This window comes from Charadrius vociferus, unplaced genomic scaffold (genome assembly GCF_000708025.1).
Source record: "Charadrius vociferus isolate BGI_N301 unplaced genomic scaffold, ASM70802v2 scaffold15, whole genome shotgun sequence".
Taxonomy (NCBI): domain Eukaryota; kingdom Metazoa; phylum Chordata; class Aves; order Charadriiformes; family Charadriidae; genus Charadrius; species Charadrius vociferus.
In genome coordinates this window covers 7,008,963-7,029,769 of record NW_009650064.1, presented here as the reverse complement: position 1 = coordinate 7,029,769, position 20,807 = coordinate 7,008,963, and the positions used below count along the sequence as shown (strand labels likewise).

Genomic DNA, 20,807 nt, shown 5'->3' with positions numbered 1-20,807 from the left:
TTTTGTGAAAGGCGGGATGAAGAACTGTAGATCTCAAGTAGAGGTTTGTGGGAAACCATCAGAGAGAGGACTGGGAAGGGGGCTCCAGAAAAGAGCTGGGCAGAGGAACCCAGGTGGCACCTGATGAGAAGCAGGTACAGAAATTCCTTAATGAGCCAGTCAAGTACAGAAAGAGCTGATGCTATTCCTGAAATGTGAAAAGAAAGAAGGGATCGAAGAAAGAGAAGATTGAGTTTGGATTAAGATTAAACTTGAACTGAGAATGTAATGTGAGTTGCTCAGGTCTGGATGTGGTTATGAGGAAACTGCAGAAGGGGAAGGAGGGTATGCAGCAGGTTTTTGGAACCATCCTGCCATCAAGTATGGGTATTCTTGGATCAGTCTTGAAGAGGATGAAGAGAAACAAACAAAACTCTGTGCTGATCTGTACATTGATACGTAGAAATAAGATTAACTGCAACTACTACTTGATCTATTGATTAGATGCCACCAGATGATGAACTGTGAGCTAATGGTGAGCTATTACCCAATTCAGTCTAGGAGCAGTGGAGTAAATCAATACATTGCAGATATCTGACTTTTTTTTTCCTGGGTTTTGGAGGAGGAAAATCTGCAAGTTGCTACATTTTTTTAGGTATGTACAATACAGATATAGACCTTAGGAACTACATTTTGCTCTTTTAAATGCTTTCTCTCTGCTGACTTCAGGGGACTGATGAGACCATCATTACTACAGCCTTAATCCCAGAAGTATCAGCAGCTTCATTGTTCAAGCTACACAATGGGTTTCTGCCTGAGCGGTAAAAAGAGGAAAGTCTGTACAGAGGATGAAGATAATACCTGGAATTTTTCCATCACTGGAACACTCATCTTAAGTCAACTGTGGAATTCTCATTAAAATTCTGGAGCATGTGGCTTTCATCCTGTCCCTTATGCAGAGATTAGACTTTGCTGCCCTTTAAACTTAATGAATTTTGACAATGTTTATGACATTATTTCTAGAAGGTGGAAGAAGAATATTTTTGCAATTGTCACTTCGAATATTTGGGGAGTTATAGTGCTCCCAAGTTGAAAACCTGAATTGTAGAATCAGCATTATCAGTGACCAGATGTCATATATTTCAGTGCTGGAAGTAAGTATCATATTATCGTCTCTCCAGATTTAAAAACTCATTGAGATGATAAATATGAAAAGGAAGACATCAGTTGAAAACACTATGGCTTCAAATTAACGTATTTCATTGCAATAAACAATAAACAATGGAAAAACATGGGCATACTGCAGCAAAGCCAGTGAATGGCCATCAAAATGGTTGGGGCTGAAGCACAAGATGTATGAGGAGAGGATGAGAAACCTGGCTCTGTTCTACCCGGAGAAAAGGCTCAGGCGGCATCTCACTGCTATCTTCAGCTACCAGATGGGAGGATACAGTGAAGATGGAGCGACTATCTTCTCAGAGGTAAAAGGTGGTGTGACCAGAGGCAACAGACACAAGCTGGAATATATTAAATTCCCCTTAAAGATTAGGAAAACCTCTTCCACTACAAGGGTGGTCAAACACTGGACCAGGTTGCCCTGAGAGGTTGTGGATCCTCCATCCTTCAAAGTTGTTCAAAATCTGACTGGATGTAGTCCTGAGTAACTTGATCTAATTGGACCTGATTCCTGCAAATTTGTTTAATCTGTTTTGAACCTGCTGATACCATCTCCACAGACTTCTGGAGCAAGTAAATCCAGCAGTTCTCTGCCATCAAAGAAAATAAAGTACTGTGTTTCATCTGTTTTAAACCAGCCTCCCATTGGCTACACCAAGGTCCCTATATTTCTAGTACTGAGGTATTTGCTAAAAAGCAGTTCTGCATTCAGCTTATCTCACATCTCCACAGTTTCCTAAAGCTTAATCATACCCCCACAGCTTTCTTGTCTCCTGTTTGAAGAGCCTCAGCCTTTATAGTTTCTCCTCATAAGGCAACTATTCCATCCTCTTAACCATCTTAGCTGTCTTCTTTGTACCTTCTCTAACTCTACTCGGTCCTTGACATGCAGAGACCAGAATTGCATCCAGAACCCAAGATGTGGATGCTACGAGGTATCATGTAGTGATAAAATATTATCCCCTGCCTTATTCTGAACACCCTTTCTGATTATTTCCACCATTTTCTCAACTATTTTTGCTGCTGTTCGTCATAAATAAATAAAATTATTTGGTTTAGTCATTAAACAAAAAATTATTAATCCCATCATGCCATGTATTAGTCTTTCTGAGCTATACTGTGAGTTTATTGATTTACCTCAGCCTCAGTCTTGATACCATCAAGTTGTGTCATGTTCCTCATGACAATGAACATGTCTTCTTTTTTATTGTGAAGTGCCGAGGATAATCTTTAGCATCATTCAGGTATAGCAGGAATGAGAATAGCAGGTATAGTACAAAGTGTGAATTACTGCATTTTGGGGCTAATAACAAGACATTTGTTACCAGTTTGTTTACTAATACCAGAAGGAGAGAAAAAAAATGTGGGGTTTTGATTATATGGTTGATCCTAATCGAAGGTGTCAACCCTGGAGGTGATTTTGGAATGACAAATCCTGCAATTTAGGATTAATCAAATAATGCAGAAAGACGATTGGCACTACTGCCAATGGCACTACTGCCCATGGTAAATCCTGATTTGGAATGCTATGTATCAGCTTGGTACCCATTTTCATGAAAATCGGAAAAGATGCTGGGATGGTCTAAAATAACAGTTGGGAAAGAAAATAAAAAGAGTCAAAGAGCTCAGATTATTAACCCAGCAAAACAAAGTCTGAGATGAGATATGATTAGCCTCTAGGGATATAAAAGGGGGTAACATCAGGGCTGGAAAGAGCTATATAAATCAAAACAAAACACTAACACAAATGGCCATGAATAAATTTACATCAGAAATTGAAGAAGTTTTCTAACTGGAAGGAAGGGGGTAGTGGGTTGCTACAGGAGGATTTAATGTCTAGTGACTTATTAAAAAATGCCCTCTCTCTTCAAGATCGTGCAGATTTACTTGCACAGCTCCAGAGAGCAACCACCTTCTCCAGCCACGGTCAGCCAGCACCTTGACCCGTTTCTCTGCCATAACAAGCTTAACAACCAAACACGAATTTCTTTCTGCTGGGGGTACCGGTCTCACAAAGATACCTCAGCAAACATTATACCTCAGCAAACATTAAACCGCTAAAATTCCAGAAATTAGATAGTGAGAAAAAAAAAAATCCCCTATGAAAGACTACAAGAAGGTACAAAAGATGCAAAACAAGATGGATATTTTTAGCTTAAGGACTATGGATTTTGTCAATTTGCCAGGTTGCTGCTGTCTGTATCTGCCCTGAACTTGCTTCTCTCTCTGTCTCTCTCAAAGCGATGCCGTGGCAGAGGAATTCTGTTCAGCAACAGACCTGTTCGGTCTCAGCTAGAGAACTTTGTTTAACTGCTTTCAAATCGCTGTTGAGAGAGTCCAGAGGGAAGACACAGACACATAGAGACATATGCAGTAAACCAGTTTTGGAAAATATCCTCTTCTGAAAGGACAGGAGCGGCAAGTCTGCCCACCCCAGGGAGACAGTCTGACATCTGCTCACAGACACTGACGCCCAGGACATCACGAAGAGAAAGGCTCTCTGGCAGTGAGATGACTGAAGTTCCTCCCTCCAAGTGGAAACAGAGATGGTGAACTGCAGAATGTGATTTCTCAGGAAGATGAGAGAGAGATTTACGGAGGAAGAATCACGGACCTTGCTCTAGCAGTTATCAAACTAGAGACTTGATACCTGTGCCAAGAGTAAAGGTGAAGTTCTGCTTTCCCTTAAATTATTTTCATATTGCCTGCAAGGTTCATTTTTCACTCTGATCTTTTACAGGTCAACTACGGAGAAGAGCATATAGTTTGCACCACCCTTCTCCTCACACCGCAGTGCTTACTCTGGAAACAAAGAAGGGCCTTTAAATGTAAGTTTTGTTCAGTACACTTCCTGATGATGTTACATTAACATTCTGGAGCTTCTGGGAGAAACCAGCCATTTATTTGATTCATTTTGCTTCCTATTTCAGTGCCTCTCCTTCTTGCTAGAAGTCATTGCAGCAAAATTATTTCCACTGCAAAACTGCTTCATATTTTTTTCGGCCTTCTGCCAGCCTTTTTTAGTACATACAGCAGTCCTAAGGAAAACACGGGGAGGCAAATATTGGTCTCGCATCTCAGTTAAATCCTATGAAGCGGGAACATAACAAGATCAATGCACTTTGGAAAACCCCACCTTCAAATTTTTATTTATTCAGTATTGCTCCATTCATCCACTTCAAAAAAAGACTCCAGACAGTATGACAAATCACAATTATACATCAGCTAAGTGGTTAAACTGCCTCTTTCCCCATGTTTTTATGATGATCATTGTGCTAAAAAATTTCACAAAAGTACTTCTTATTGAGAAATACAACTTTTGGAGGGTTTTTTTTAGAGAATGTGCAGAGGTTCCAGTGAATCAGATAATTCTGTCTCTTGGCACGTTTTCAAAAGTTACCAACATCGGGCAGAAAGTCAAAGTGTTATGAACTGGATGGGGGCAAGCCCTCCTAGGGAAGGAAGAGAAAAGCTTGAGGACATATGCACATGTCCTACAGGGAAGTTTTCAGATCAGGATCCCTTCTGACTCATTTCTGGTGTCAGCTTAGTGTAAGCTAATGATCACTTTGATTTGTCTAAAGAAGCCAAAATTTCTCTCAGCTGATTACTAAAGCTGCGCATAACATATTATTAACCACATAAAGGCCTGCTTCTGTCACTGGTAGCAACCAGGCTTGCTGCTCTACCTGCATCTCATAAAAGCCAACGGGGCTTCCTGCAGACTTAGAAGTCTATTACAGAGACTGCTTCTCACAGGATCTGAGTGCCTCAGTAGGAACACTGATCTCTCAGGGAGCCACGCTCAGATGCGGTGCCTCTAGTCATACCTCCCCAGTGCTGCAAAACTGTGACCGACACTAGACAAACACCAGAACCTCAATGAAAAGCAAAATCACAGAATCAGAGAAGGGTAAGGGTTGGAAGGGACCTCTGGACATCATCTAGTCCAACCCCCCTGCCAGAGGACGTTCACCTAGTGCAGGTTGGACAGAAATGCATCCAGGTGGGTTTTGAATGTCTCCAGAGAAGCAGACTCCACAACCTCTCTGGGCAGCCTGTTCCAGTGCTCGGTCATCCTCAAAGCAAAGAAACTTTTCCTCATGGCAAATTTCCTGTGGAATTTCCTGTGTTCCAATTTGTGCCCATTGCCCCTTGTCCTGTCGCTGGGCACCACTGAAAAGAGTCTGGCCCCATCCTCTTGACACTCGCCCTTTAGATATTTATAAGCATTGATGAGATGCCCTCTGTCTTCTCTTCTCCAGTCTAAACAGATCTCAACATTCAATTTCAAAGTTACCCTTTGCCCTGTTACCTTCAAAATAATGCTCAGGAGTTGGATGTACTTCCCTGACTGCTTTCAGCTGCAATTTCAACCATCAGCCTTCTTTTGCTCCCCAGCATGCCTTCCCTGTACTGCACTCAGCTGATGCTGCCCGCTAGGTCTTGCCTTCAAGAGCAAGCACGTTGCCTTGCCAGCCTGGACAACTCATAACTAGCGAGGTAATTATTCACAGGCGTGCCTTTCCTCTGAAAGGACATGTATGCACAAAGCCAATGCTCAGCAGGTGCAAAACTCTCAGACCCAGCTACGGACCTCAAAGGAACAAGGAGGAGCCCCCACTAAGCCGCTGGAGGCAGCTCTCCTGCTGCACTCCCTGGCCAGCTGGGGCTGCAGTCTTGTGTCTATCAGCCTTGAAAGGCAAAGCCCATGGGAGGCTTCTCAGTGATCTTTCTCAGAAATTTGATGATTGTTTGGGTCTGGAGCAGAAGAAAAAAATGAGTGTCAGGTGACTCCTTGGCAGAAGGGCAACCAGTGGGATCCCATCAGGAGCTCCCCAGCCTTGCACAGAACATGGTTCACCAAGGAGCAAGCTACCTCCTGGAGCTCTCTGATGCCTCCAGACCTCTACATCCAACCAAGACTTTTTAACCTCTTCCCCATCTAAGCCCCTTGCTCCTTTACACCCAAACTAACCAGCACCTCATTGAACTTTCTCTGTGGTCATGAAAGTTACTTTCCATCCACAAAGACAAACATCAGCAAGTGGTCATATTGTTGCAATTTGAAAATAAAATACAACACCCCCAACAAACCAAGCATATTGACGAAACAGGCAATTGGTGTAATTCAAAACCTGAGTGAAAATGTCAATAGGTGTCCAAGCTCCTACTCAGACAGCACAAGGTTGACAGAAGAAAAAATCCCATCCGGTTCCATTTACATTTTCTCTAGCAGAAGAATAGACCCAGTGCATCAAGTGTCATTTACTATCATTTGACCATTCTGGGAAGTATCCTCTCTATTTTTATTTGGTGTTATCCCAATAAAAGTTCTTGAATTTTTAAAAAAGGAAAATTAAGAACTTGTGAGCTGAGATTGTCAAAAAAAGAAACAGTAGTATCTCATTTAAAAAATAGGGAATGAATCTTCATTCTAAAAAACATTTTAGAAAAATACGGTTTATTTTTAGTATATCATGCACTTTCCTGTTAAGCATGCATTTCTGTTACTATCAAATATAAGGTTGCCACAAGTGTCAATTTATTATATAAATGATACTTAACAGTTGTAATAAATTTCACTCTCTTTTGGTTTTCTAATCAATTCTTATGTATACAACCAAAATTAACTTAATTGAAGGTCAGCTTTAGCAGAATTAGTCTTCAGCAGATTTCTGTAAACTGTCCAAGTATGTTTGCTCTAGGAGTGTATCCTCCTGTTGCCATAGTAGAGATAAGAAAGGATTTTCTGACTCCCAAAACAGGCACACACACTCAACTGAATCTCTTAGAACCTACTATTTTTCCAACCATGTTTATAATGTACTAAGATATCAGCATTTTTGTCACCATCACTTTCCAATTTTTTTCTCTCTTTCCATGAAGTGTGCTTTATGTAGGAATGCCTATGGCCAAAAATTGTCACAAGCTTTTTGTTGTAATTCACTGTTCAATTAACAAATTAAGTCTTAAGCTTCAGCACACAGAAAACCAAACTGTTTTGATTTTAAAAGAGTATCCACAGAAATATTTAGCACATTTTGAAAGAAATATAAGGAATAAACTATCACTGGAAATATCTCTGCATTTTCCTTATTTTCATTTTCCTGGAAGAATATAAAATTGCAGTTGTGCAGTCCATACCTAACAGTCATTTATATCAGCTACAAAACATGTGAAGTTTCTTTCAACTGCACAATGTAGAATTAACTACCTTGTGGGGACATGCTTCATTATTTCCTCATCTTGAAGGCTGACAAAATTAAATCTCCCTTGTAACTCTTAAACTCTTTGACAGACGCAGTGCAAAAACTCGAACTACGCAACCTTAAGAACAAATAATAATGTAGCTATCACATATATTCCGGCATTATGCAGTACATGAACTAAACAATTAGTTGAAAACAAATAACTTTCCAATTTTCCATTAATCTGTATACACTTGATTTCAGCATTATCTGTTATGTATCATGATGATACATTATCAAAGTTCAAAGCTGGAGTGTATCTCTTAGAGTCGGACACACTACTAAGGGGGTATTATTAATGTCTTGACAATAATCATGCATATGGTGGATGATTGTGCTTTAAACTGTGCAGTTAAAAACAACTGCGGTTTGAAACATTTTGATATTTCCGTTACTTGAGTCCAAAATGAAAAACATGTCCATTTCAAAAGTATTCATTTTCTCAATTGAAGAAAGGTTCTAATATATTGTTAATATACTGAGTATCTGCTGTACCAAGATTTTAGCTAAGATAATCTTAGAAAACAACCCTAATTTGTCACTATTATCACACAAGCTCTGCAGGTGACTATAGGTACTATCGTGCAGTTTTTGTGGACTCTTAAGCAATAACCTTGTGATTTTATTTTTATAGCCCTTAACAAGGAAAAGTTCTGTACATGTTATTTGAAGCTGCAGTGAAACTTTTAAGAGCTGCTTTTCCCTCGCATCTGGCAGTCCACTACAATTAACTGAGAAACTTCTGCATAAGCTCCAGCAAGCCTGAAGTGACACACTCCATTACTGCCTTCACTGAACCAAGCAGCTCATTTCTCCTTTCCCCCCAGAAAGCGTAAGGGTTGAGCATTCGGTATCACAGCAAGAAGGGGCCACGACCAGGTGGTCCCTAGCTGGTGGCCGTGCAGCCAGGATGACAAACCCTCCAGGAAGAGCTCTACCTTGACGTGGCCAGGTGCAGCCAAAACAACCCTTGGCGCCACACTTCCAAGCCCTATGGCAAGCACTAGCCGAACCTCTGCAGTAAATGCATCTTGTCCCTGTTCACGTAGCCATTAGCACACCTTTCCGGGGGATTTTTCTTGAGTGCCTCTTCTCTACCTGCTAAAAAATGCAGAGAGGCTAGGGTTAATATAATCTTTTAAAGGGCAAAAACAAACAAGCAGTTATCTTTTTTGTGTTAATTTTATTGCAACCTTAGCTAGAGACATGAGGAAAATCTTTTATTACATTATTTTGAGGGTATGGCATTTTCTTCTTCGCTTTGAGTTTAGCTTTTGTCAAAAGATTTGGTTTCTTTGGGCTGCCTTGATCACTGAAAACAAGGTTTAAGCAACAGTTCCATTGCTTTGTGTTGCTCTTTAAAGGTTTGCTTGACTGAGTAAACTTTTACCTTACTCATGTAACAAATCAAATGTCTGTCAAGGTAAGGAACCTGTAGAAAAAGATAGTGTAGCACGACTTCTACGTCTGATAGCAGTGTCTCAAGGAGAATTTGAAATGAAAGCTTTTAGACCACATAAAACAAAGCTATTTTCAATGTTACTAAGCAAACCCTCTATTTTTAATGTGTCCGATGTGTGCTTGAATTGGAAGTGATTTTTAAGTTGTGTGTGTGTGTGTCTGCGTGCGCGCATGAAACTCCAGCATATACACATGGACAGTTCATACATCATGAACAACCTGGGATGTTTATCACAGTTCATGCTATAGTACAGCAAGACTGCCTCCATATGTGCTCTGAGTGAGACAGTGGACGGATTTTTTAGGAAATTCAAAGCAGTGACAAAGGCTAATTTCACTTATTCCACTCCTGTCAATCCGAGGAGTTGGAGTTTTTATATTGGCTTGTAAAGATGGCCAGTTTTATTAAAGTAGAAGGACAGGCTTCCTGCTTGTTTCCTGTATTGTGTAATAAACTGGGACGCGATCATAACCATTTCTCTGTAGGAAATCTCCTGTCCAAAGAAAGAAGCTTGTTGCAGAGACCTCCAGGCGAGCTGCCCCATGCACAACGCGCTGCTGTGCAGAGACACCAGCTCACATCCATCAGCCGCCACAGCCAGCACACACCCCACCCGACCGGCTCTCGGAGCCCGCGCCGTCCATCCTCCGCACCCCTCGCTGCACTTCCAGCTCCAAAGGCAGCACACAACAGAGCTGTCTCTTGTGCCCCCAGTATAGCTATGCCCTGATACAGCTAGAACCTGGGAAGGTATGGACACCTCTGAACTCAGTCGCAAATTTTCCTTGATTATCTTGGTCCTTAATTTCCCAATTGCTTTGCACTTGAGCTTATGCCTTGTCAAGCTGGCTTACTCTCTTTTCTTCTCCTGCATCAAAAAAGAAAGCATGGCTAGCTTAAAAGGGCTGACAAGAAAATCCCGTAAGCTGAATGAAAGAAAGCAAAACCAAAAAAAGCCCTACCTCAGTATAATTGTGTAGAAAATGCGCTCTATAGCATGAGAAAGAAAAAAGTGACAGCAGTTCCCAGATTTTTAAATTATCCTTACTGATTCGTGTTGCTGAAATGTGAATAAAAGATTGAGATTGTTTACTGAGATCTATTCAAAACTTTACTGATAGCTTAACAAATAATAACTGTATAAAAAACTCAGCTAGATGGAGGCAGACATCCTAAGAGGTAGCTTCTTAATAAGGGAAGAGCTGCCATAGGGCAGTATATCCACCCCTGAGTGTACCAAATGCATTTCCTGCACTGAGGTTGAAAAGTGACACTGATGTCACATTTTCACACTGTCAAAAGTCTTAATTAATTTCTTGTTTACATTCTGTCAGTTCATTATCAGCTTAGCATTTTACTTGCAACACCAAGGATTATACTAGAGCAAGGGAAAGCGCTGTTGATCCTATTTCTGGAACTTTTTATGCCCCAGCCAAAGCACTGACTTTGCTGGTTCTGCCCTGCTCTAAGAAGGGCAGATAGGGAAATTTCTTTTTGTTAGTAGTCAGTTATGATTCGACTAGCACAAGGATCTTATTTGTTGAATTAGCTACTATCATCTTAAAATCATCACATTTCAGAGTAGAACCACACTTTAAATATGGGAAATGTTATTTGCTGTATACGTATTATGTTATTAAGCGTAATTAAAGTTGAAAGCCACAGAACCACACTCAATGCTACTGCAAGACTATAGAACGTTTCTGTGGCCAACACAATAAAGTACCATATGCTGAAGACATCAGCAGCCAAGAAGCAATACACTTAGTAGCCTAAACTACAGCATGCTGTGGACCAGTATCTGTGCAACTATTTCAGAAATGAGTAATGAATAATTATTCTGAGAAACAACTATGCCACTGCAAACATCATCATTTCTAGATACACGGACTGCCAAAAACTAAACATAAACCTTGGAGAAGAACAAAACCTCTCTTTTTATGGGTGCAAAATTCCACAGTATTTCCTTGTTTGAGGCATCTCAAAGATATCATATCTAGCTAAAGTATTTCACCTCTTGACTTTTCTAGAAGCCTTGCTGTGATTTTTTCAGGCACCAAGTCACACAGAATATTCTATGTTCCCTTTGTACACTTCAGAAGTAGACAACAAAAGCTTCCCCCCCTCCCTTACGTTATGTTTTATTCATAACCATTGAGAAGAAAAATTGAAACTATGGTAAGAATCACTCTTTAGACTTGTCTCTATTAGAAAATTGAATCAGAACTGTAAATGGTTTCAGACACAGACACCCAGGACCAGCACTGAAAACAAAGGAAGAACTAATGGAGACCTGGAAAAGGCAGTTCCAGTACAATTTCAAAAAATGCAATTGAGATGAGATCTGATTTGCACCACGGTTGCCATCAGATTCATTCATTGGTGAAAGAGGTAAGGACTGTCTCTGAGACAAAGAAAATAGCTGTAGGCTTCATTAGACTCCAGAAGAGCCACAGTTTACAGCACGCATCCTCCTCCCGGCAGCTCTGGACTCCAAGCACCATCCAGGAATGGACTCCCTGGGGAAAGACCACCATTGGCAAGGGTGCTGTGAACATGATCCACAGTGGCTCTTTCTTAACCAGAGGCATCCGATCTGATGCTCTGGGATGTTTCTCAGCTAAAAGGGAGTTCCTTGGTCTGTATTGGAACAATCACATTTCTTGACCAGCCTAGCATTGAAATTACGACAGTCAGAGCCTGATTATGTTACACTGACAGTTATTTCTGATACTCTGATACTTGGTAAAAAGGAACTCTAGTCCAGAGAATACTATGAATGAGCTATGTTCCCAGCCAACAATGCAGATTTTGCATTATCAGAATGTACCAAATTATGGCTGGTTTCAGCCTTCTACGTTCATAGGTAGCCATGAGGAATAAATCATACATTAGAGATGCTCTACAATTTCATCAGCTGATATCTGCAGCCAGCTTGTTCCCTACGTATGCGCAGCACAAAACTTAAGTTCTTCCTAAGCAAAGGGACAAAGAGATAAGACACGCTCTCTAAAGAAGCTGCTGTCTGACCCGTTCTCATTCCTCCAACTCTGCACAAATTCAACCAGTGCAATTTTGAGAAGAAATTGTGTATTTTTTCTGAGAGAAAAGGAAGAGGAAGTCTAGCTGAAGGCATCACAGGGGCTACAAAGTTAGAACAACTTCTACAGAGATAGACCACTGACCAAGAAAAATATAATGATTACAAGAGGTTTAGGCAATTTATCAACATTTATATTACATTACTGGTACAATTTTACATGTGAATATACCAGATAAGGAGGGCTACAGAAAAACCTATGCATAAATAAAAGTGAATTACATTTAAAATAAAACTTTTACTTACCATTTTCCTTTCGTTTGATTGCATTAAGCAACACTTGTGAACATATCAGTAGGTTTTTTTCCAAAAGAGGGGGCACCCCCCACTATTCTCTACCATGTCTGGGCAGAGAAAAAAAAAAATCATTCACATTCCTTTAAACACCACAAAACAAAACAGATAAAAAACCCCAAAGAACTAATATTTAGATAAATACTATTACAACTATGTCATGTACTTTTTTATATCAGATGAATTGTGGCCTCAGAATGTTAATAAAACCCATAACATTTGCATCCATAGTTCACTCTGTTTAAAACAATGATGACTAACAACAGGTTTTCAATGCATTTTATGTACGCTACTTAGGCACTTTAAAAGTGGGGTTGGGAAGACAGCAAGGAGAGCAACAGGGGCCCGATCCGATTCCCATCAAAGAAAATGGGAAGTTTGCCATTAACAACAAGATGCTGGATTGTGCCTTTGGTTTGCTGACAGAACTGTATTCGAATTTTGTATTTTCTCTGGTGGCTAAAACACAGTCGTTTGCTGCCCTCTAGAAGCAGACTGACACATATGCTTTGGTTTTCTTCAATACAGGCCTGTTCCTAGCTGTGATTTTTTAGATGTATATGACAACAATGAAGAGCAATGTCGAAGGACTGCAGAGATGTGATGAAATACAAGGTGCTGAGAATTTTGAAGTGTTCTCTGAATTCACAGTCATTTCATAAAGTGACTGATTATTCTGGTGGAAATGTGGAACGGTGTCATGCATTGCTCCTGGGATTATCAAACAGACTTAACTTCCAAGCAGAAATTAACTCAGATTATTTCTTTACCTTGTTTCATAAAACTGAAAAATAGCAAAAGAGGATCATGATTGCATTTTTAAAGCACAAGCTTCACCGCACTGATACAGGCCACAGAGAGGAATGGGAGATTCATCAGGTTATGCTGAAAAAAAAACCAAAATAAGTCAGCGAGTTTCAATTATGTGTAAAGTTTTAATATTTTTTTCTTGCCTCCAAAAGTAGTAGCAATCTCATCTATTAATAACGACTATTTGCTTATCAGCTTTTTAGAAATCTTTTTTCAGTTTTATTTTGGTTTCTTTAGTAGGAAAAAAATGTTTAAAAAATGCTGGGAAGTGTCTGGTTTCCACCAACTCTTCAATGATCTAGAAATGGCTAATAAAATTTCCTTTAAATTTTAAAAAAAAAGACAACCCTCAAACCTTCTAACCTCAGCTCCAAGCAGAAGTCAAATAATCCAGGTGTGAAAGCAATGAATAAGATTCAAATGTCATCTACCATTCAGTTATCATTGCATAATGCAGTTGGATTTCTTGGGTAATTTTTTTTAACTTCACTACCATCAAAAGTGGATTTTATGGGTGAAATATTCAAAAGTAGAAATACAGTTTTAGTACCATTCCACTGACTGCCAAATGCCATTTATTTAGCTGTCACACCATGTTCATTACTACATTATGTTCCCCAAAGAGACCAGGACTTGCAGACCAAGTCCTGAACAGCTGAAAAGTTCTTGATTCTCCTTACATCAGACTAATACAATCAGAAAAACCGCCCACTTAAAGATATCTACACTAAGCTACCAAAGACCTGATTTATTCTTATTTACTAATCATTAAAAAAAAAAAACAACAACTTGTCTTGCTTCTTTTCACAGTACTTTGTCAACAAATACAATAAGGATGAGCTTGCAACTTTAAATCTGAAGTTAGGTACTCATGAGAATCAAACTGAATGAGACTCGTGCCATATAGCATTTTAGAGACAGATAGAGATCTCTAAAATAAGATTTTGGTTGGTGAAATATATTTCTGATGTCTCTTTTAAATGTCAAAAGGCAGCTAAAGTGTATCTATAGCTGTTTACATCTCCTCATAAACCTTAATTTACTAGTAATGCTAATCATAGTATCACAGAATGTCTTAGGTTGGAAGGGACCTTAAAGATCATCCAGTTCCAACCCCCCTGCCATGGGCAGGGACACCTCCCACTAGACCAGGTTGCTCAAAGTCCTATCCAGCCTGGCCTTGAACACGTCCAGGGATGGGGCATCCACAGCTTCTCTGGGCAACCTGTTCCAGTGCCTCACCATCCTGAGAGACAAAAAATTCTTCCTAATTTCTAATCTAAATCTACCCCTTTCCAGTTTGAAACCATTACCTCTGGTCCTATCACTACATGCCCATGTAAAAAGTCCCTCTCCAGCTCTCCCGTAGGCCACCTTCAGATACTGGAAAGCTGCTGTAAGGTCTCCCCAGAGTCTTCTCTTCTCAAGGCTGAACAATCCCAACTCTCTCAGCCTGTCCTCATAGGAGAGGTCCTGCAGCTCTCTGATCATTTTTGTGGCCCTCCTCTGGACCTGCTAATGTTACACACTTTCCAGAATGAGTCTGAATATTTTTCCTTTGAAAAGTGCAAATTAAAGATTCAAGAACTCATTTCAAGTACACTCTTGTTCTAACCAGATCTATGTTATCTTTGCTTCTAATTGAGTTATCTAAAATTAAAGCTTGTTTTAAACTGCAGTACACAGCAAGGTCAAGACCAAGAGTCCCAGAGTTTAAACAGGTTTTCTGTGAATAAAAAATAGTTGTACAGTCTTCCAAAGAACAGGACAAAACTCGAGTTTAATCACTTTGCTTTGATTATTTGAGTCAATTGCAAGGTCAGTAAATGTGTATACTCCCACACTAAAATACAAGCAGAAGTTGGGTCATGCACACGTCAAGCCCTGAGCATACCAATCAAGACCAGTGTAAGGTTAGCTATTTTAAATACCTATAGAATATCAAGCTAGGAACTCAGAAAGTTTTCTCAGCTTGCTGGCTGTGGAGTTTTCAGCTAAATAAAGTATGGAGTGGATGCCACCAAGTGGTAGCTGTTATCACATACCAGGTTGCCACTTCAGCTGCAGAAAAAATTCTTGGTACAGCAGTTTGTTAGGAACGGAACACTACGATTGTAAAAAGAAGAAAACAATTCGCTAAGGATAAAATTTGCTTCCTAAAGCTAATGACAGAGCTGTCACGGACTTAAATGAAATCAATATCAACTTCCTTTTGAAGCTTTATAAAATACTTATAATTTTCTGAGAGGAAATCCAAGGTTGCCAGAAAGACCAGATCCGCAGTTCACATAGAGAGCAAGCCTGCAAGAGAGCCCCTAGGTGCACTTGGACGTGACCCTCCAAGTATAACTGATTATTTGGGTATATCTACACTGCGAAATGTTATAGGGCCATGAGACATACCCAAGTATTGCTTAATTGTTTTATTACTCTCCTACTCTTGGCAGTTCCAGATTGTTCTCTCTCAGACAAACTACAGGCACAGTGCTGGGAACAATTTACTCCAGGGAGGGAATGATCACAAAAGTCAGTTGTTTGAAACCGCACCATGTTTGCTGCGTCCACTCTGCAATTGACTCCCCCCATTCTCTACCATCCTTCAACATTATTGCAGCAATTTTTGCCCCTCAAATATCTCATAAACCACATCCCAGGACATATATAGCCTCAGTTCCATGCTATAAAAACACTCAGGAGGGCTATTTCATGCCTTTGCATTATTTCAGCCACAGCGGCAACACAAGAGACCCAGAGGAGACATCCAGGCACACAGTATGGATGCAGCCAGACTGCTTTACTACCAGTACTGAGCTAGTAATTACAGTGAGGGCATAAGCCAACCCCTGCCACTTGGAGTTGGGATCTCTGGGAAGCAGTTGCTTATATGAGAAGCAATTTAGAAACACGCCCTGTCTAGAATCTCATTCTTGAAGAGCAGTATAGACACTCTTCAGGACTCCCACCCCAACTACTAGTGTGAGTCTGTCATAGAAGACATGAAGAAACTTCCATTGCACCTGGTACCTGTTGCAGACTCCTGGTCCAAACAGATGAGCTCCATCCATCTCACCACTCTTCCAACCTCACTCACTTCAGTTGTGAAGGATCTAGGAGAAATTCCCTACCTGCTGAATGGGGCAACAAAGGACTCTCTACTCTCCGATCTGCTTCTCAGGCAGCAAAGTGACTAAAAGTGACTTGCCACTAGTTTTATATTTTAATAAACATGAAATTGAAAAAGAATAATTCTGACTTGCTTGTTCTTGTTGACTCATACTCATTCCAATAATAAAATATGTCTCGAAAATAACTATTTACTAATTAAAATTATGTAGTATGTTAATAATACAAGTGTCTCTTTAATTAACGTATTATCACAGTTATCTGCAAGCAAAAGGCAGATTAGATTGCTTCTGGCACTAGCCTGAGGGGAATGGCAAAACAGCCTGGCTTCACTGCCTACCTTCATCAATCAAAGCCCTGGAAAGCCGAGCGGGCTGCTTCAGTGCTACTGCCACTGAAGGAACGAGGGACCGTGCGGCAGAATGAGTAGCAGGCCCACTCTCCAAAGCTTCTTTTCCTCATCATCTATACCCTAATTTCAACTAAATCTTTTGCTTCTTACTAAAAATTCCCATGCAGAGGCGTAGTAATAGTGTCCTTCCAAGAGCCCCCTCTGCTCTGTCCTCCCAGCAACGCAAGTAGCTTGGCATAGGCTCTTCATCTTCAACAAAATTCACAATGTGCCTACACGGCCCAGGAACCCGGAGCAAGCTTCAGTAAAGCACTTTGACAGCCTAATCTAAGATTTCTACAGTGCTACCAACAATAACTGGAGTACCATTTGTTGACACTAACGAATAAGAATATTTAGAATCATCTAGACCGCAGACCCAGGAAACAGATGTTTTCCAATGCCTTCCCTGGCATATGAATCAGTACTCACTACGCGTAACTGCGATCATGGTCTGCATTACAACAAATGTGTTTTACCTTAAATAGAGAATCAAACATCATAAAAAAAGTGTCAACACAGAACATCTTAATTTGTCAATATCTGAGCAGTTGGTCTTAATGACAAACAAGAAACAATGTAGACTAGCTAGACTGGGGAAACAGCTCAAGGAGATAGGGTCCTACTACGTAAATGAGAATCTGGGAGAAACAAGCGTGAAAGTGCACATGGCATAAAAAAGTGGCAGTAAGACTGAAACAAAACCTTACTTTCTGACAGATCACTGAAAACAAGAGACATCAATAAAACTTGTATAGCAGCATGTTCCAGACATACTTTGATTTTCACATTTGAACTCAGTTTGCATAAAGAGAAGCATAGGAGCAGAAATACTTACCCAAAGGTGAGCAAGGAAGGAAACACAAGAACTCCTCTTAGTTTATAAAAAACATAACACCATAAAAGCATGAGTGTTTGTACTGAACAAATCAAAGAACCCACTAGGCCAGCATCCTACCTGGCAGCAGCCAAAGCTCTTTTAAAGAATGAAGAACACAACAGGCAAATGCATAGATCATCAAGAGGCTTCCGCGCTCTTAACCAATACTGACAAAATGGATGACAGAAGGTTATACCGGCCTACGGGTATTAGCCTGAGGAAACGATGTTTTACTGTTTTTCTAATTATGTCGTCAATTTTTTCCCTAACAAACTAACTGATTTTTAATTAAGATGTCCGAAGGTCAGCATTGGAGACTTGTGCATCAGGGAAGGACGGTTCTTACAAGCTGCCTCTTGTTCTTGAGAAAACACAAAGCTAGGAATAAGAGGTGGTCTAGCTCCTGCATTAAGTAAGGGAACTGCAGATCCAAAGATGTGAAATAGCAGGAAGAGGGAAACTGTTGCAGCAAAATAAAACACTAGAAATCATTAAATCTCAAAAAGCAATCCCCAACCCACTATGAGTTAAACTCGTATACTAAAATTAATGTTATTTGACATCCAAGGTCTACAGTGAATGCCTTTCTGTAAATATCATAGGATTTGATAGCATAGGTGGACATGAAAATGGAAAATTACCAAAAGTTTAAAGATTGTAAAAAATACTCTAAAGTTACAAAACACACTAGGAGAAAAGAAGTAGTCACACAAACATACAGGCAGCTCATCAATTACATACAGAGACTTAATCAAATAAACTGTAGTGCGTGGATGAACCTCTGGAACTGTATGGATTAGTTTGTAATTACTGTACCATATAAATTAACACCAGTTAACTTAAATGAAAGTGACTGAATATTCTGCTGGTATTTGCAGATATATCTAGGAAATTCCAACCCAGAAAAATGGCTCTGCCTTAACAACGGCTAAAGTGTTCCCTAAATATTACAGAAGAAATTCTATCCCAATTTGTGTTCTTGAGGTTTCCACAGACTCATGCATACCCTGGTTTTTCTATCCAGCAATGACAGACAATTCTTCACCATTGCTGAAACTGCTGGAGTTTTATACTGTTGTTCAACACAACAGTACAGAGAATTTACTCAAGTTCATTCAAGTCAGGCGGACTCTATTGCTTGTGCTCTGGAAGAATATTGGAAAACACTGTCAATTGGATATTTCAGAGCTTTCTCATCTTCAAAATTTGTCATTTATAAGATGTCATCATCTTTAGTATGTTATTCTGGAAACTTACTTAGAGGTAATGAGCAGGAAATTTGGCATTACTTTCAACATCATTCTCCGTAATTATTTCTAAATCATAGTACAAAAATATTTTTCCACTCCATGATTTATGCAGCTTGTGCTCTTCTGCACTCTCTGATGACTCAAAATTTCAACAGGCCCTCATGGCATTATTTTCAACTTTCTATGTGCAGCTGGAGCTGGTGGGCCATACATTCCAGGACTATCCGCGGCATCATAAGAACTATTAAGTCAAGTCATGTGCGAAATCAGCATATACAAGTTAAGTTTTTTAATGACTATGCCAAGTCCTATACTTCGGGACTGAAGTATATTCAGTTTGCAATAGCTGAAGATGAGCTGTCGTTCCCCTTTTGTGTCTTGTTCAGTTTTAATCACAAGTAATTTTTCCTTATTTTTGAAGTCTTTTACCCTCTCACTAAGTATCAGTCTCTGTTTCTCATTGGCCCGTAATTTGAAGCAAATAACTCTGTACTAGTTCTTACACTGTTTATATTGTAACTCATACAACACCATTCTGCTGTTTATTAAGAATTTCTGGGTATTTTGGTACTTGCTTTGCTTGAGCTCTCCAGAGCGACCGAGTCTAAACATGCTCTAAGTAACAGAATAGATGTTTTCAGCTATCAGAGCTCTTAACACTACAGAAATGGGTCACAATTTGTGAGCTAGAGGTCTTGCTGGAGTACAGGGCCTCGTGAAGAGACAAGACCACTGCAGGATACCAGGACATTGTCCAAAGGACACATCAAGGGCTATGATTTGTAATTAAGAACTTCACAGCAGGATGCTATGTGAGCATAAAAACAGTGAAAAAAAAATTTTACAGGATAAACCTTGCTCTGGTATGTCAATTATTTGCATATAGGGTAAAGTGCTAAGACTTAATTGGATCTAGGTAGAGGAATCAAGATTAAAATGGAATGGTATGTCTCAGAAAGTGTGCAAGGTAAACAATATGCAGACAGTACAAACTAGACAATTGAAGGGGGAATTTGGGAGGATTTTGGGGGAGGGAAAAATTCCCCCAAAAACCTGTGTCCAGAGATGGATCATATTGCACCCGGATACCAAGCAGTGTGGCACGGTAGACAGGGGGGTGATAGAGCTGTAATTCAGTGGTAGTTGTGTGTAATGAATAAGACTTAAGAAAGACAAACTCAGATCTTGCTACCGTGTAAGGAATTACAGAACTGCACGTTAACAATTGTGATGTCATTATTAGCTGGGTCATTTACCTGACTTATTAGATTATTAATAGCGGGTCGATTTAAAAGCAAACATTATAGCCTCTCATCTCAAGTCAAAGGAAGTTAAGACCTTCAGGTACCAGCTGACCTCTCACCCCTGCATCCTCTGAAGAGCATTTTTGGATTAGATGTATTAGTCTGCCAAGTTCTTAAGGGCTGCAAACCTTTGGGGTGAGTTTTACCACTGATTTCACAAACTTTCCTTAAGGAAAAAGGGCACCACTTGATTTTAGTTTAGCTGGTGCAAACCACTAAATAGATCTAAAGAGATCCTCATTGTTTGAAGAGTAGTTTGCTTTAGGAGAATTAAAGCTTTATCTTAAGTGATCCGAATAATCTACTTTTTACAGAAAAAAATGATGAAAAGTTAAAAACTAAAATGTAACTAAACCAGTTTCTATTCACATGCTCACGCAAGCCTATACAATTTTCTCATGCATGCTAACACTTGTCTAAGTCCTTAGCTCTCATGCTTTGCTGTATTTTCAAGTGGGTTCGTATAGGACACAGCACAACTCCAACCTTCCCTCCTTTAAGAGCCTTTTCTGCATTTATCTCGCACAACACCCACTGGGATTTCACCAGCAGCCTCTTCCATCAGCACTGAGAAAGGACGGTGCCCACACAGTCGCTAAATCACATTCCCCATACGTTATCTTTACAGAGAGGGGATTTGGGTTTGGGGTTTTTTTTTAAGTGTTTGTTTTTTTTTAAGGATTTTTCCCCATGGCTGTTGGACCTCAGCAGCTCTCCCTCAGAAGCAGCAGACTGGTGGGCCACTTCCCCCAGTACTGCTTCTCACTTGCCAAGCCTGGATGTGCCA

General features: G+C 40.0%; 1 protein-coding gene across 1 annotated transcript in view; it reads left to right on the top strand.

The window, feature by feature from the left end:
* Nucleotides 1–1,331: 1,331 nt before the first annotated feature.
* The window catches only part of FAM92A1 (family with sequence similarity 92, member A1), a 40,253-nt gene continuing 20,777 nt past the window's right edge, over nt 1,332–20,807 (top strand). The window contains exons 1-2 of the mRNA XM_009891935.1: nt 1,332–1,460; nt 17,894–17,940. Coding sequence (XP_009890237.1) covers nt 1,332–1,460; nt 17,894–17,940 — 176 coding nt within the window. The remainder of the gene's footprint in view (nt 1,461–17,893; nt 17,941–20,807) is intronic.